The following is a 17,867-nucleotide window of genomic DNA, read 5'->3' on the forward strand; positions in this document are numbered from 1 at the left end:
TTCCAAATTTCATCTAATTTTTGAATTCGCGTTGAATTTAAATGTCCCTACCGCCAGTTACCAAAAGCGAGCCCCGACAGAGGCTGCGGTTACCGTGTTTCGGAAACCCTAATCCATCTATGTAAGACATGTGTGACATGGCTTGGCTAATAGCTATAGAGGTGATATTGCTGTACCAGCTCTAAGTGCGCCAAATATTTGGGTCGGAATTGGGGAAATCATAAATTTGTAGTGCACTTGTATCAAGCTTCCACTCTGGAACTGAAAGGGCTCTCTTAAAATGCTTGCGCATTTTAACAGAATGTGAATAAGATTTTTGGGTCTTATACTATTTGTCCGTTTATGATTTCAGCTCAGCACGACCTCTTTTTTTTTCTCCTTTTTGGTTGGATAAGTCTATCTATATAACATTATACATATAACATTATATGTATAAAGTCTGTATATATAATATTTATATGTATAAAGTTGTGTATAATATTTATATTTATATGTAAAAGTTTGTGTACACAATATTCATATGTGGAAAGTTCACATATATAATATTTATACGTAGAAAGTTTGTATACATAATATTGACGCATATAAAGTTTGTGTGAATAGTTTACCATGGTATAAAGTTTGTACATAATTTCAATTTATTCCAAATTCATATATAAAATTTATACATGCAAGGTTTTTATGCACAAAATTAATATGCATAAAGTATATCATTTAGATTGTATATATGTGCAAATTTCTATGTGTTTTGTTATATTTCAATGTATAGTAGTATATTATGAACTTTGCATGCATTACTTTCAACCTTTTCACACTATAGCAGAGTAATGCCTGCCCGTACCAATCTGTAATCATATAATTATGCGCTCCCCGAAAATAAAAACACAGATATGCGCTAATTCGCTAGCGCGAACACTGGTCGTTCTTGTGCGAGGCCCACAGAAGATCCCACGCGACATATGTACTCAAATCAAATACTATAGGACTATCAAATGCCCTTTTGCTCGGAATCCTCAAATTCCCAGTCTTTTAATGAGTTAGTAATACTTAATTAATTGAAATAACACACGCCGTCTCCTCTGCTCTCCGGACTCCGGTCACCGGCGCCGCCCTGCCTCCCTCCCTCCCTTCCGATGGCCTCTCCCTCCGCACGCCCGCGCCGCGCCGCCCTGACCCGCGCTCGCCTCCTCCTCCTCCTCCTCCTCCACCGCCTCCGCCCGCGCGGACGGCGACACCTCCTACTCCTCCCCGTAGCGCTCCTCGCCTTCCTGCTACTCCCGTACGCGCCCGGGGCGGTCCTCCGCCGCGCCAACTCCCTCGGCCGCCGATGCTTGCCACCTCCACACGCTCACGCCGCCCTCCCGCGCGCCGCCGGCCCCCGCCTCAGCATCGCTATTGTCACCCTCTCCGACGAGGGCCGCGCGTCGGGCTCGGCCCACGGCCACGGCGGGCGCCGCCGGTCCTTCCGCGGCGTGCTGGCGGCCACCGTGCGGAGCAAGCGCTCCTACGCGGCTGCGCACGGGTACGGGCTCGCCGTGCTCCCCGCGGCTTCGGTTGATCCCCGCCGCCCGCCTAGCTGGAGCAAGGTCCTCGCCCTCCGCGCCCACCTCCGCCGCCACCACTGGCTCTTCTGGAACGACGCGGTTCGACGCCACCGCATTTCTTCTGGCTATACTCTCTTAGTGCAAAATTAAGTGATGTTTCTTTTTTTTATCATATGGAATTTAGGTCTAATTGTTTGTGATTCTTCTGATTTGCTTCAGGATACGCTGGTTATCAATCCGGACATCCCGTTGGTGAGCCGGATGCCTTCTGCTTATATAGAATCTTGTTCCAATCAGTGATGTCGCAAAAATAGTCGCTGTTCTAGTTGCTTCTCCCATCCTTGGAGATGCTACTGGCGTTTATTTATACCAAATTGCTAGTTTAATCAATGTATTCTGTCCTTATTATCTAATGCAGGAGATGATTTTGTTCTCAGTGATTGGGCACAATGATTTTGAAGCCGCTCCTGATCTCATTCTGACGGAGGATTTCAATGGTGTTAACGCTGGTATTGTATAATTGAGCTTTAGTTTCCTTTTTGTGTGGGGGATATTCCAAATCACATTGTGTTCAACTTTTTTTTATAGCATGTCCAACCAGAAATAATAAGCATCTATTTTAATGCTAAGTTCCCAAGTAGAACAGGGATCACACTTCTTACTTTCTTAGGATGAGCGCTTGTTGTTACGAATGGAGACAGGTTACAGCCTTGGGTTTAAATCCATATTCTCCAGAAAACTAAATCATGAAGTGCTTACAACACATTATTATTTTCCATACCTTTTTTCACTAACAGTAGTGTACAATTAAGTTATTCTGATATCATACCACTTGCATCACAGGAGTATTCTTCATACGTGGGTCAAAGTGGAGTGAGAAGTTTCTGGACACATGGTGGAACCTTACCTCCTTTATTCAATTAGGTTCCACAAAAAGTGGAGATAATGCAGCATTGAAGAATCTTATATATCACTTGTCACCTAAAGAAATGCAAGAACATGTTCGGATTGCACAAATGCAGTGCTTATTTAATTCTTATCCTTGGACACCAACATGGAAATCAGTGCGTCGGTTTATCTTCCACCATTCTACTACATGGAAAGGTTCCATTATTTTCTTAATCGCTCTATGTTAGATAGATGTAAAGGTTTGCATGTGGACTTTAAGGGGGCTTTAGATGGATATTAGATTTTTATTGAACTGATTTATAGTAGTTTTTTGGATTTCTTAACTATTAAACCTGGCGACTATGCCAAATCAGTTTAACTTTTGAAAAAAATATGTGGCTTTATGACTGTTTGTGTTTGGTTATCTAAGCTCCTTTATAAAGACACTAATGGTCCACCTAGTATTATTATATTTTTTACATATTACCCCTTGAACTTCTTAATATTATATATAAAAAGGTCTAAATAGATAGCCATACAAAACACTAAATGAATGTAAGTAATCGTTATAAAAAAAAGGTGGGCAACGTGTTCTTTGAAAAATATATTTTTATTTATTTTAGGTAATATTATGATGTTTTTTCTTTTATCCATAGCAATTACTTCCTCCATTCCATATTATAAGACTTTATATGTTTTTCTAGATTCATCCATGTATCAATATATATAGTTTGTATATGCGTCTAGATTCATCCATGTATCATATGAATCTAGTCAAGGCCAGAAAATCTTATAGTGTGGAATGGAGTTATGGAGGGAATAGAAATCATGGGATTTAGTTAATAAAAGAAAAATTACACATTGTGATTTTGAATAAAAATCTCAATCCTTTCCTTAAAAACCTCATTTTCCTATACTTTAGAATTGGATACGTTATACACGTGCTGTGGCTGATATTTGTAACGCTGTTAATAAAATTCTAATTCAGATGCATGACTTGCATTGTTGTCTATTCCTGCGTTACTTTCGGAAGATATTTCAATTAGATCTCCATGTTGCTTGATTTTTTTTTAATTTTATTTTCCAGATAGTTTTATTCATTGCCAATTGATTTTGCAGGGGTGTATTCGGATGGAGACTTTATGGTTCATTTTGCTGGCCTAGATGACAAGCTTGGTTGGATAAATAAGATTCTTAGGGAGGGAGGATTTCCCCGATGATCAGTTTACTTCATTATTTCGTCAACCTAAGGGGACGAGTGATATGTGAAGAAGCTGACTGATCTGTAAAGTGTTGTATGCTAGTGAACATGCATGCTTTACTCTTTGATGTGTATGGAATAGCATTTCTCTACTAACTCAAAAATTTTCTTGACTTTGCAGAGTCAACTATTAATCAGCAGAGGCTGCTAATTGCCTGATAGTTTCTAATACATGGGCCGCGTTCGGCAAAGTCCGGTAAGATAACTAACCCGTCTTATTTTTCGCGCGCACGCTTCCCGAACTGTTAAACGGTGTATTTTTTGCGAAAGTTTTTTATGGAGTTGTTTTAAAAAATCATATTAATCTATTTTATATATTTTTTAATAATTAATAATTAATTAATCATGTACTAATCTATTACTACGTTTTCCGCGCCAGGTAACTAACCCCCTCCCCTCGTACTACCGAACGTGGCCCGGTGTGCTAACTTATTGTGATTGTCCAGTCTTATGGCAATTAACTGCTTGTCCACCAGCTCACCACCTTGTCTTTTCAAGGTGATTCCTTAATGTTAGTGCTCGATTCATTTATCAATATGTATTACTATTTTATTCTGTTTTTTTTCTGTTTTTGATTGATTTTTTGCATTGAGATTTTGCCTGCTCCGTATCCAATTCAGGCCTGTATAGGCAGGCTGTAGGCTTAGGGTAACATTTCTTCCTCTTTTTGGCGAAGCCTTTCATAGTTGTTCTCTAGTAGGCAACCTCATTCAACTGTTTAGTTGCAGGTTTTAGAACAATCATTTGCCTGGCATACACTATGCTGCTCCAGAGAAGCTGTTCTGTCCAAGTGCCTACACTTTATCACATTTTCTGCCCTTCTGCTGTTTCATATGCACTGCATTCTTCGATGACAATTCTTTCTGCCATATTATTGTGGATTTCATGCTTGCTGCCCTTCTGGATTATCTAATGCTTCAGTAAAGTGATATATTTAGTGGTTGAATTCATGTCTTCTATTTGTGTGGTGACTGGTTTTGTGTAAAAGAGTCACATTGTCATTAGTCAATTAACAATTGGACGCATCCACGTCTAAGAGCTAATCATTCCCATTTCCCATTCTTTTTATAATTGTGTATGAAGTTTGTAGTGGTGCTGATTGAATTATGTTCCCTCCCCCAGGAGTCAGGAACACGAAATGAATCACTGAGTAACCTATTCCTCATAAACAAGAAAGGTGACATGGATTCTACAATATTATTGCACACTTCATGCAAAGAAATGTATTCTTGCACGATATATCATTGCTTTCTGCTTGATCACAAGACAACACGCCATAGTCTAACTTCCAACTCTTCCATGAGTAGACCTGAATTTGAAAATAATAAGTAGACAGAGCTTGCTGACGTTGGACCTAAATTACAGTAATCAAGTCTTAGCTTATAACGTGATCACCTCTTTTGTTTATGCAGAAGATCTGATTACTGGCTTGCGGATGAACAGCCCCATCTTTTTCATTTCTACTTATGCTTAGAAGTCAAAAATTGAATTGTTAACCTTAAATTTGGAGTAGATTTTGGGTTTTTTTCATCGTATTTTATTTTTCAGCCTTGGCTTTAGACCACTAGGAACACGCATATGAAAGTTTTATTTATAAATTATTTTTTATTTGTAAATATGCAGTTTCGCTTTTTCACTGAATAAGCCAGCCAAAAGATCACCTCCGAAGCCTTTGTTTTCTTCTTTTGATTATCGCGGTTTATAAGTAATAACGGTAACGGCTTGATCACCTTGTGGTCGCGGGTGCTTTGCTTGATGTCATCGCCCTTCGGGATGCTGATTACATTGGATGGAAACCGAGTCATGAAGCCCTTGTGGCACTAGATAAATCAGGCGAGTGTTTAGGGTTTTAGATGGTCACTAACACAATGAGAGTCCTGTTGCCTGAATGCCTGTTCCTCCTTTTTATTTACATGATGGTGGGTCCTGGGGTTATCCTAGAGGTACGATTCTGGTTTGTTTCCACTGGTTAAGAGAATTCAAAAGGCACAAACAATGTTTGCTACACTTGTTGAGGAGGATAATGGTGGTTTTATCTCTTTTGCAACTTATCGTCATAAGCCGATAAAACCCACCATTATTATTCCCTTCCTTCTGATGCTAATTGATAGTCTATTTAAGCAAAACAACTATTCAAGGTAATGTGTTTTCACAACAACTTTAGACATCACTGACATAACAAGACCTATAGTTCATTGTATAACATAAATAAACGCAAAGTTAATTTAGTGGGTGTTGATTAAATATTTTTACTCCCTTATTTTTAGGATCTTTAGTCGAAGTTTATTAATCTCATGGTGGCAACATGTTCCTTAAATAAGTTAGGGAGGTAAGCCTTTGGTTAACATATCTATGAGTATAGATTTAGTGCTTATGTATTCTACTTTAATTGTCTTATCGTATACTTTTATCTTTTACAACATGATATTTTATATCTAGTAATTTCACTTGACTTATTGTTACTCGTATATAATACCACCATTTCATTATCGCAGTATATTGTTAGTGCCTTTTGCCTTTTGAATTCTCTCAACCACTTGTAATCCTGGGATGAAGTTTTTAAGCCATATAATACACCTCGTTGTATGATAACATGCCACAAAATCCATCGGATATTACTCATATTGCATCGGAATCAGTATCCGCAAGATATCTAAAAACACTTAATACTCACTTCGGACGAATTCCGAGCGGATTAGATTGGATATTATCCAATATGTTTGCACTTCTATTTGTTCTAGTTTCCAGCTGTCTAGTAGTGATGCCGAAAGAAAGTGATGTTTAGTGTAGTGTCTTTCAATTCCAGGTTATCAGGTTGCCCTTGTAATGGATACTTCCATTTCTGTTAATGGAAATGGGGGTCTCAACCCTTGTTAAGAAAAACTCTCTAGGCGCATCGATGCATCTATTAGGTATAATCCCTAACTCTATGCTTAGATGGAAAACTAAACATACGAGCCAAATGAGACTATATCCAAAGATAAAATTGCTAGGAATGCTGAATAGGTGCAAATAATAGGTCTCTATGCTTAGACGAAGGACAACTAATGATAGAGTCTAATATGGCTATCCAAATATGGTCTTGATAGCTGCCAGATGCCACAGTTAACAGATTACCACCGAGTGATTTCTGCTTGTATGCAATAGCTCCGAGTCGTTTTACCTACTTGTGCATTAAAGATGTGTGTAGCTCAAGACCCAATGCAGATGGCGTTCTTAATCAACACATGCATCCCAAATGTAATGAAGACCTGCTATCGGCTCATTTTAAGAGCGTCTTGTTGATACCAAAAAAGCATACTCTAATTTCTGTTGTAGAACTTTTTAGCTATGCTTACATTTATCTATTAAATAATGATATCTTCAATTACCGCATTCCTTTGGGATAAATAAATAATAAATGGGTTAATCAGATTCATGCTATTTGTTGGTAATATGGGTCTAGAGGTATATACCGTGTAAAGGGAAGGAAGCCATCCTTGGACCATGTGTTGTGCCTCGAGAGGGATCGGGCTTGGGATCAAAGAGACAGCCACCTTCCCACACCAAAGGTCTGGCCGCTCAATCTCCGGCCTTTCGCCCTATGCGCGAGAGGCCACGTGGCTTGGGAGGCGTCCTGTGCAGACACGCACAACTCCCTGCCGCCGCATCTAATGGCAGTCTGAAGCCACCCCTGTCCTCGACCCTTAAGGCGACGGGTGGCGGGAGGAGCGCGGTGATGAGTGGAGTCGACAACGGCGGGTGGCTGGCACGGCGACGGACGGAGTTGATGGCGGCGACCGAGTGGAGTTAGCGGCGGGTAGGTGACGCAACGACAACGAGGATGGTCAGCTGGCACAGCGACCGGGGCACGGTGACGAGGGCGGCCACCCCTCCTTGCTAACGTCCACACCCTCGACCGATGACTCGACCTAGAGACGGGGTGGCTCCAGGCTGCGCGGTCCATCACAGTGTGCTCCTCGCTGCTCCTTTTGTCATTTGTCGCCTCCCCTCGGTGGCCTCATTCCCTTCTGGCGCGACACTTTACCACTGTGTACCACTGTGTAGAGATCTTGCTTGTCGACCCGTTGTGGCGTGCCATGAACTTTGCCGTCCGCTACGTCTCCCTCCATGGCTTCATCGAGGTCGAGGAGCGGTCAACCTATCGGCCACTCTCGGAGCGGCCTGAGAAGGGTTGGGTCTCAATCTTTACCTTCTCGTGCTAGATGGTGTGCTTGCCTTCCTTGGTGGTGAGGCAGGAGAGCTTGTGCTCGGTGTCATCGACACAGACGTCGTTGATGTCACAGATCTCGCCCTTGGGGGACATGGGGAGCAGGATCTTGATGATGGGGTTGGAGCAGATGAGGGAGACGAACTTGGAGTAGAGCAGCTCCATCTTGTCCACCTCCTTGGAGATGAAGAGGGAGTAGACGAGGTCGCAGATGGTCTAGGAGTCCTTCACGATGAGGATGTCGTTCACCTCGATGGTGCACTCACTGGGGATGAAGATTTTAGGATCAGGTTTGGGTGGAGAGGCGATGCCAAGGCGGAAAGCAGCCAGGTCGGTCCTCTTGTGACGGCTGTGGCTCATTGGGCGAGGAGGTGGCAGTGGTGGCGCCACCACAGGCGGCCGCAGGACATCATTCCTCCCGTACAAGGGAAGAGATAAACCAGGGGCATTTTGTGCAATACGAAAATACATCAGTCTGCATGTGGGTCTAACCTCCTTCAAGACGTATAAGATGGCATGTATGTGAAAGAGTAAGAATTGTAATGACATATTTTCTATTAGGTGAATTATAATGGTATTTTTTAAAACTAGCAAATTTATAATGGTATGGATCTAATTAACCCTAAATAAATATATACTCTTCTGATGGGTGAAATGGTACTAACGGTATTTCATGCACTTGTGGATTTATCTGTTATCGTATAAAATGGCAATAGTACTCAGATACCAAAGGACCGCACGAGGATATGCGTTTATGAGTTTTTGAATTGGTTTCCTCTCAAGTAAGAGGCTCTAACCCGTAACACAAGATCGCTAGATAATCAGTTTATGAAATGCAATTTAGAAACTACTATTATACCATTGCAACTTTGGCTTTACGCAAATAAACCTACAACCTTCCTTTTTTTTTTAATCTATGCATATTTCTCAGCGGTGGCAGCTTGCTGAGTACAATGGGTAGTAGTCACTCTTGCTTATATCAAACAATTCTCTCAAGAAGAAAGAGGAAACCCTTAGTAGTATGCTTGCATACTTGGCAGGATGATTGGATTGATCGATAAACTAGGTCGTGACCCTAGTTGATTGCCGATGGGCATGTCGCTTAGGCCTACTACTATTCGGTTTCCAGTGTTGTTCATCTCATAGACTATGGCTCTATTGGCCCTATTGAAGGTATATGACCACATTTAGTTTTGTTTCTTTCGAGATATGGCTATTTATGTGTGTACCAACTACTGGTTTACACACCAGGTTCCTAGTTCTTGAAATCGAGGGCTGACAACTGTTCGGTCGGGAGTACTCAAAGCGTTTGTTCTCATAATGAGACATATATGGGAGACAACCTAACACTGGTTGGAACTAGATTTAAGTTTATAATTAAGTATGGACATTAAATCTAAGTATGCAAATACTTATTAGGTGTTTTATAATTTTAATTTACTTGCTTTTATTTAAATACCTATATTAAGTTACCCATCTTGCTCAGGGACTTTGATAATGTGTTTATTTGAGTATTTCAGATGAAATGTTGAATAGACAAAATAAGTATGTACCCTGTCAAAATTTTATGATGGGCAAAGTTTTAAGCTCTATTGGAACAATAGAGCTAGCCATAAGGGCAACTTTCTCGAATGAAAGAATCAATGATGTTGGTGGTGTGTCCTAGTCGGATGAGTGCAACCAACATTAGCCTATTCTAGCAAGTTTGGGGGCCTGCTGTGTACACAGATCGAAGATATCCCAAAGACATGTACTTATTGTTGACAAGAGTACTACGTACCAAGTCATAAAAAAAGAAGGCACAAACATACGGATACAATCCGAACTAGATAAGAAAGCGGTTTTAGATAAGTTAAAAAATACAAAGTCCTACTCGGCTCCTATATGACTACTTGGATATTATCCATATCTTTTGAATTCTACTTAGACAAGGGGTAACTAAGGTGATAAATACAATATGCCCTAGAGTAGGAAGAGAGACAAAGATAGCTAGACAAACACATACCCTGTTGAGTGAAAGATGTGAGGAGTCGTCTCGCTACTAGTTATCGACTTTAATCTCGCATGTTATGTTGTTCCTCTATAGTTGACAAGACTAGGAGAGCAGATTGCTCCTAACTTGCAATCTATGTGGTCCTTTCCGAATATATATAAACATGAGTAGAGTTATTACTCATCATTAGTAGACCCAAAACTTTATAAAAATTCTTGTGCACTTCTTGTGTAATCTTGGGTATACTTGGGCATAGTCCTATACCTAGCAATCGTATTAGCCAGATATCACCGTCAATATATATACACACACACTTGTTCCGTGGTGTAGTCGATATTTCTATCTTTTATCATTAAGTCACATGGCATGGATTGTTTGATTAATTAATCTACGGTATAATTTTTTCTCCTCTCTCGTGAAGCCGCTTCACCCTACTTTTGGCATTTGAACGATTAATGAAGGGTCCGAATTTTCTCCCTTCTCACATAAGTTACACCATCTCGTATAAGTTAATTAAGGGTCCATTAATTAGTGCGGCACAACCACAACGTCCTCACCGTTGGAGATCAGAACGGCGAACTGGCCTCACTGCCCTGGTGTAAACGGTGCCGCAGCGTACGATTTTTTGGCTGGAACCTCTCGTGTGCTGTAGTCGGCTACTCGCTGATACGCGTGATCTTATCTCCTAAATACAACTGTCGAATGAGCTGGATGCAACGTGCCCAAATCTCCCTCCTGTTTTGGAAAAGAAAAATAAATGGTGTGGCAGAATTGTACAAGGAAAAAAAATATTTCAACCTTCGTACCACGTGGAAACTAAGCTTATATAGGTGCCACAAAAATATGCCTTTTCACAGTAAGAGAGATTATTTGTCGAGCATTAATCATGCCGTGTTTAACCCTTGCCAAGACTGCGATCGATCTGTCCCCAAGTCCAGTTGGATTTGGTGCAGAATCATAATTGAAATTACCATATCTTTCCATCGTAGACGTTGGATTACCTAAAACGTGTGATCGATCTGTTCGATCTAAGAGATCCTTCCATTTCTTGCATTACCTGATAAGATCAATCTTGGCATTCCTCCCTATAAAATACACATATGCAAGACATAGCCGGTGTCCCCCTATCGCGGCACAGAAAAAAGAAATCGAACCGAGTCCAATACCAATTTCTTTTGGTGCCCATCTCCATGGTTGCAATGGGAGGAGGCTCGCCGGCTGTTCTTCTCCTCCTCTTGGCCGCCTCGGTTCTTTCTCCAGGTAACTAAACAGCCCCTCTTAACAATTTTCATCTGCATATTGCTGACTTTAATGCGTGTTATATGTTTTTTTTTGTGTTGCGAGATGAGATTTTTTTTGGTTCAAAAATTTTAATGATTTGTAGTGTTTGATATGTTTTTCTGATTGCAAGGTGGACTTTTTTTTTTTCGGTTGAAGAAACAGTCTATGATTTTCATGTAAGGTAGATCTTGCAAATATATAGGATTAACTGATTTTGAATCGGATAATAAAGTTAATCAGGGTATTGCAACTCTACAAGGGGTTGATTTCTAGGGAGTAGTTGATTTAATTAAGATCATTGGTACTTGTCTTTTGAAATTAGCTTAGGAGGAACCAAAGAGGCCTCTCCTTGCAGACTGAGGATCTATAAATAACTTAGTTTATTGTTTTTTTACACGTACTGTTGTGGCTTTTTCCAATCTCTCGCCAATGAAGATCTGTCATATATAGAAAGTAAATAAAAACACATTATTGTTATTCCTGAGTAGAAATTATGGGATGTGAGGTGTTTTTATTTTCTTTATTTTGGTTAATTAGCTAGGTCACAAGAACTTAGGCCCAACGGTGCGAAAAAAAATAGATTTCATCTTCTTTTTTTCTCATATACGCCAATACAAATCAAAGAGAAAAAATATAGTATCTCCGTAATAAAACCACTAGATAACCATTAGATGATGTCACTCATTATATAACATGTTATATGCCAGGTGTCCCATACAAAATAGCATCGGTTATCTCTGGTGATGCGCAAGATACAGCCTATTACAGCCAGTGTATATATAAGATGAGCAGGCCATGGATTATTCAATTACTTCAATAATAAATAAATCTGTTAAAGCAAAATATTAGACTCCTGACAAACATAATTTAACATCGAATTCGACGATGTCACTAGAAAAGGATCTTGTCTTTGTAAAATTTTGTACTCTGTTAACCTATTTAGTTATCGGTTTACTAGCTATTTATTCTGTTCCACGTTACGACTTTCTGATATCGTTTAGATATATTTATATATGCCAGTGAATCTATATATATATATATATATATAAATCTAGTCAAACTTATAAAATCTTTTAATATGGAATGGAAGGAGTATATATTCCGTCCGTCAACAAGATACTTCATTTTTAACCTGCCAGTTAAACATTCTGTACTTGCTAAAAATACATGGCATCTACAATATTGATCAGAACTTATTTTGATACTGCAAATGTTAATGGTTTTTCCATAAATTAAGTTAAAGTTATAATTTTTAACTCATGAGAAAACTATAACGTACCTTTACGCTGATCAACCGTGTCACTAATCCCTGGTGCACTGCGTGCGTCTTCAGGTGCCATGTCAGCAAGGTTCATGTTCACCAGCAACTGCCGTGACGTGATCTACCCCGGCGTGCTGACGGGCAGTGGCCGGCCGCCGTTCCCGACCACCGGGTTCGAGCTGCAGCCGGGCGCGACAGCGGACTACGCCGGCGTCCCGGACAACTGGTCGGGCAACGTCTGGGCGCGTCGTCTCTGCTCCACCGACTCCGCGGGCCGCTTCTCCTGCGAGTCCGGCGACTGCGGCACGGGCGCCGTCGAGTGCAACGGCAGCGGCAACGGGCCGCCGTCGACGCTCTCGGAGTTCACGCTCCGCGGTGGCACCGGCGGCGCCACGGACTACTACGACATCAGCAACGTGGACGGGTTCAACGTGCCCGTGCAGGTCGCGCCGTTCGACGTGCCCGGGGGGGTGCCCGGCGCCGGGTGCGGCACGGCGGCGTGCGCGGCCGACATCGACGCGTCGTGCCCGCCGGAGCTGGCGGCGAGGGACGCCGCGGGCGTCGCGGTGGTGGGGTGCAAGAGCGGCTGCCTGGCGTTCGACCGGGACGACCTATGCTGCCGCGGGGCGTACGCGACGCCGGACAGGTGCGGGCCGAGCGACTACTCGAGGTTCTTCAAGCAGCAGTGCCCGCAGGCGTACAGCTACGCGTACGACGACCAGAGCAGCACCTTCACCTGCAGCTCCGGCGCCAGCTACCACATCACCTTCTGCCCTTAATTAATCCAGCAAAGATTTGGATCATGCGATTAATTAGCTAGCTGTTTGGAACTCTTTCTACTGAACAATATTAATTAGTGGTTATGCTTGCCTTGATAAGCTATTTCGCTTCAGAATATGAACTTCTTAACTTCACCTCTATTTTGCACTTTTAAGGTTCTTGCGTTACTCTTAGGCCGCGTTCGTTCGAGCAAGTTAACTTACCTCCTCAAGCAAGTTAACTTACCTCCTAAATTTTTACGCGCACACTTGCTTCCCAAACTGCTAAAAAAAACTTTTTATAGGGAAGTTGTTTTAAAAAATCATATTAATCTATTTTATAATTTTTTAACAATTAATTAATCATATACTAATATTACTATGTTTTCCGTGCCACGAACGCAGCCTTACTATACCCGTGCAACCGCTCAATTAAGTAACAAAAATGAGATATCCTAGATTCTTTCAAATGCAATCATATAAATAAAACTGTCAAGTTCATTTGTCTGTCAAGCATTTGTTAATATAATTATCTAAATAATTAATTAGCATGACAATGGTAGCTTTGCCTAACTAATTAATTATAGGTTGGCATATAACGCAGTTACGTTTTCAAGTTTTGATGGTAATTTTAGAACTCTCTAACCAAATTTATATAGTAATTTTAAAAACATTGCAACAAGAAATTGATATACTAATTTTAGAAACAATATAAGATCAAGTTTACACTGAAATGAAAATTTAATTAATTAGCAATAAGTTTAAACTCCGTAAGCCCAATCTGATGAAAGCTACTTTATACGACCATAATTACACCCAAATAATTTTTCATCTCCTTATAATAAATGAGAAATTATCAACATTTATATATATCAAATGAATAAACAACTGTTCACCTCTCAAATAACTCATGGAATTCAATATTTAAATTGTTGATGAGTTTATAAATAAATTTCATTTTGTCTCCTTATATTACATAAGAAAAATATTCATCAAATATTAATTGATCCTACAGTACCTAGCAAATATTTACCATACAAGTTCTTTTTAGTTCAACAAATATATCACATAGTTTTTAATTTTCCGCGCGTTGTTTCACTTCTTTATTTTCAGGAGGTACACATATATTTCATTGAATAACAAACATATTCTACAGTGTAGATCATTGAATTTACTTACTTCATATAAAATGCCAACATAACATATCCTATAAGCCCAAATATATATTCCTATTGTTAATGATTTGACCATTTAGATGTCCGGCAATAGTGGTCTAGACTCTAGACCCTTGATTGATATGGCAACGAGCGTAACTACAGCGTGGTGATGGATACGAACTTCATTCTCATTGGCTTCATTGTTTGTGTTTTAATGGTCTTCCATGTCATCTTGTGCTACTGCACTAGTCGCGCTGATGGTATGATTGAACTTTAATTCTCAAGATATATAATGCACATTATAGAAAGTTTATATATTTATCTTTACATAAAGTGTCTAATATATAGAAAGTGTTTGCCCTGTTTTTAAGTAGAAAGTAATTTCTAACATACGAAAACTCTATTGGTAAGATAATATCTAATTTTGAAAGTCTCTAATATAAACAAAATTTGTGTAAGGAGAGAAGAATCCATCCTTGTGTTACCACCAAAATTTGCTACAACTTTCTAGTAGATTTTGTTAAGGAAAGAAGCCCATCGATATATGGAAATGATGAATTCAAAAATGAATTGAGAAGCTGCGGCAAGACAATTTTTATACTTTCCTAAAATATTTTCTTGTAATTAGGCAGTAGTTATTTTCCTTTACTTTTGTTAGTAAAGTTTTATCTAGTGTCTAAATTAGACTCTTAGGACCAGAGGTATAAATATGTGCCCGCAGAGTCTATGTAAATCATCTCATAGATCAATTCAATCTTGGCACACCAACACCCTTAGAAGTAGTTTTTCATTAGAGCGGACTCTTGGCTACCTACGATGCATCGGTTAGGTCCGACCTTCTGCATGTGAGTTTGTTCTCATCACCATGGTATAGTCATATCGGTTAGATCATAATTTGTTGGTTTGATCTGATATTCTGATCTGGTTGTAAGGCTGCTAGTTATCGCATCAGGTGGTAGGTGAGCTTTGGTGATGGAAAATCGGCAGTTGAGCTTCCTGATGTTTCTACGGCGCTGCAGTGGAATCACCCAGTGATGCTCTGGCGCAGGAGGGAGTGGTGCTCATTGGTATGTCATATGTTGATACACATGCATATCCATCACGTATACTGTAGGAAAAACATGTATATATTACATGTGAATATACCAATCATTTATTTTTAGACATAAAAGGAAATTTCTATTAAATGTGAATATATATTCCTTATTTTATCGATCATCTACCTTATTTAACTCTTTTTTTACTTATTTAGTTTTAGCAATTAAAGGAAATTGTACGTTTCGTGGGATTTGAATGGAAGATATGAGATCGATGGTGGGAGAGGAAGGTTGAGGTGATCTGGATCATTCAACTAAAGGGAGACAATCCTAACGGTTCCATGAGTCACGAGTCATTAGCCACAAGTCTTTTGTAAGGCTAGATATACAGTAGAAGTCTAGCGAAAGATTTTCATCTCGGCATTTAAAATATTTTAGTTTTACCCATTATCTGTTTAATATGTTCAAGTACTATGTGGTGTAGATAGGATCACATCACTTTTATCCGTAGCAATGACTGGCTTACCAATTTTGAAGGTATTGTGAAAAAAAGAATCATCTTTTATGGTTGAAACTCCCTCCATGCACGAATGTAATTAAGGCTGGAAACGAGCCGAGCCGGCTCGTGAAAGATCGGTCACGAGGAGGCTCGGCTCGGCTGGTTCGGCTCGGTTGTGGAAACAAGCAAAAAAGCCAGCTCGGCTCGGTTCGTTTGAAAGCTCGAGCCAGCTTGAGCTGGCTTGGTCTGCTAGTACGAAATGAATACTTCAACAATAGAGCAAACAATTTTCAGCAAGTTAACAGCAAGTATGCACTATGATCAAACTAATACGGGTCATGTACGCATCAAATAATCAGTAGCAAGCCAACATTAACATGTACGGTCAATAACGGACAGCAACATCTTATAATTTCTAACATTTCATAAGATCATAAATTGATAACTTGACAAAAAAAAACCACAGTTCACAACCAGTCCATCACAAATCCATAATCTCCATACTTCATTCAGGACATGTCACACCCGGAGTTTCGTCCTAAGCCTAAATCGTAAAAAGGAATTCGTAAATAACAATTGGCTTAATTAACTCAGGAAAAATCCCTCTAAAAGGAATTAATTCAATTAAATCGAGGCTCGCAAATCGACTAACAGGATTTAAATTCAAATTGCAGAAGTATAAAATTCGGCCAAACAAATTAATTTAAAACTCGGCAAAAGTGGGGTTTTCCTTTTTCCCTCCTTTTTCCTTTCTTTTTCCCTTCCTTCTCAAATTGGGCCGAAGTCCAATTTTCCTCCCTCTCTCTTTTTCCTTTTTCTTTTTCTTTTCCTTCCCGGGCCGGCCCAGCCGAGCCGGCCCATCCTCCTCCTCGGCCGGCCCAGCCGAGCCGGCCTCCCTCCGCCCGCCAGCGCGCGCCCCGCCTGGGCCGCGGCTTCGGCCCAGCTCGCGCGACGCCGCGCCGAGAGTCCGCGCCGCCTCCCTCCTCTCCCGCGCGCCACTGACAGGTGGGGCCCACCTGTCAGTGACCGTTTCGGCCGCCTGCGCCCGCGCCCGCGCCGGCCGAGTCCGAGTCGCCGCCGGGCCGCAACCGCCGCCGCCGCATCCGCCGCCGCCGAGACCACGTCGTCGCCGACTCGGTCTCCAACCTCCGCCCGCCCTAGCCGGTGCCGCCACCCTATAAATCCCTTCCGCCGCCGCGCCGTCGCCCACTTTCCGCCGTCGCTCGTGTCGTCGCCGCGCTGCTGCCTCTCGCCGCCGCCGCGCAATCTCGTCGCCCGTCGCCGGTCGTCGCCGCTTTGGTGCGTCACCACCTCCGTCCCTCTGTCGCCGACTTGTTGCCGCCCTCGCCGTCACCAGGGAGCCTCCTCGGCGCCGCGCGTTCCCTCGTCGCCCGGCCGCCGCCGCGTCTCGCCCGTCGCTGCCGCCGATCGATCTCCACCGCCACCGCCGATCTCCCGCACCCGCCCGCGTCGCCACCTTCGCCTCGGTCTCGCCGACCCGTCCGTGCCCTCGCCGCCGCCGGTGAGCCTCTGCACCCACCTCCCCTCCTTCTCCCCCTTTCCGGCCGACCGCCGCCGAGTCGCGTGCCGTCGCCGGACGAGGCCGAAGCCCGCCACTCCCGTCGGCCACCGTGGTCGTCGTCGCCTCCGCGTCGCCGACGTCTGGCCGCCGTCTCTTGCGCCCGCGCGTGCCGCGCTGCCGCCGCTCGCCAGTCGCCGTCGCCGCTGTTCTGCCGGGTTGCGCCCGTGCGTCGCCGCCCCGGCTGTCGTCGCCGTCGCGCCGTCGCCGCTCGCTGGTTGTCGCCGTCGCGCCGTCGCCGTCGCGTCGCCGTCGCGTCGCCGTCGCCTTGCGCCGCCGCCGCCGCGTCGCCCGCCGCTCCCGCCGGTCGCCGCCGTCCGCCGAGCCGCGCGTTCGGTCCCCAGCTCTCTGTTCCCTCTCGCTGACGAGTGGGTCCCACTCGTCAGTCGCTCCCCGCGC

General features: G+C 42.5%; 1 protein-coding gene and 1 long non-coding RNA gene across 10 annotated transcripts; both read left to right on the top strand.

Moving 5' to 3' along the window:
• The first annotated feature begins 1,536 nt into the window (after window positions 1-1,536).
• LOC102713286 lies at window positions 1,537-5,264 on the top strand. 9 transcript variants are annotated; one of them, XR_005812176.1, is made up of 8 exons: window positions 1,537-1,643; window positions 1,764-1,796; window positions 1,963-2,053; window positions 2,388-2,648; window positions 3,552-3,889; window positions 4,073-4,204; window positions 4,816-4,870; window positions 5,106-5,264. It is a non-coding gene; the product is annotated as an uncharacterized LOC102713286 (long non-coding RNA). The 9 variants fall into 9 exon arrangements; XR_005812177.1 differs by having other exon boundaries at window positions 4,073-4,191; XR_005812179.1 differs by having other exon boundaries at window positions 4,073-4,191; window positions 5,109-5,264.
• Window positions 5,265-10,811: 5,547 nt separating this feature from the next.
• LOC121054908 (thaumatin-like protein 1) lies at window positions 10,812-13,419 on the top strand. The gene is made up of 2 exons (XM_040525862.1): window positions 10,812-11,156; window positions 12,511-13,419. Exons 1-2 carry the CDS (start codon window positions 10,997-10,999, stop codon window positions 13,215-13,217), a joined length of 867 nt encoding a protein of 288 aa, XP_040381796.1. The 5' UTR covers window positions 10,812-10,996; the 3' UTR covers window positions 13,218-13,419.
• Window positions 13,420-17,867: the final 4,448 nt, after the last annotated feature.

The sequence above is a fragment of the Oryza brachyantha genome, chromosome 7 (assembly GCF_000231095.2).
Source record: "Oryza brachyantha chromosome 7, ObraRS2, whole genome shotgun sequence".
NCBI lineage: Eukaryota > Viridiplantae > Streptophyta > Magnoliopsida > Poales > Poaceae > Oryza > Oryza brachyantha.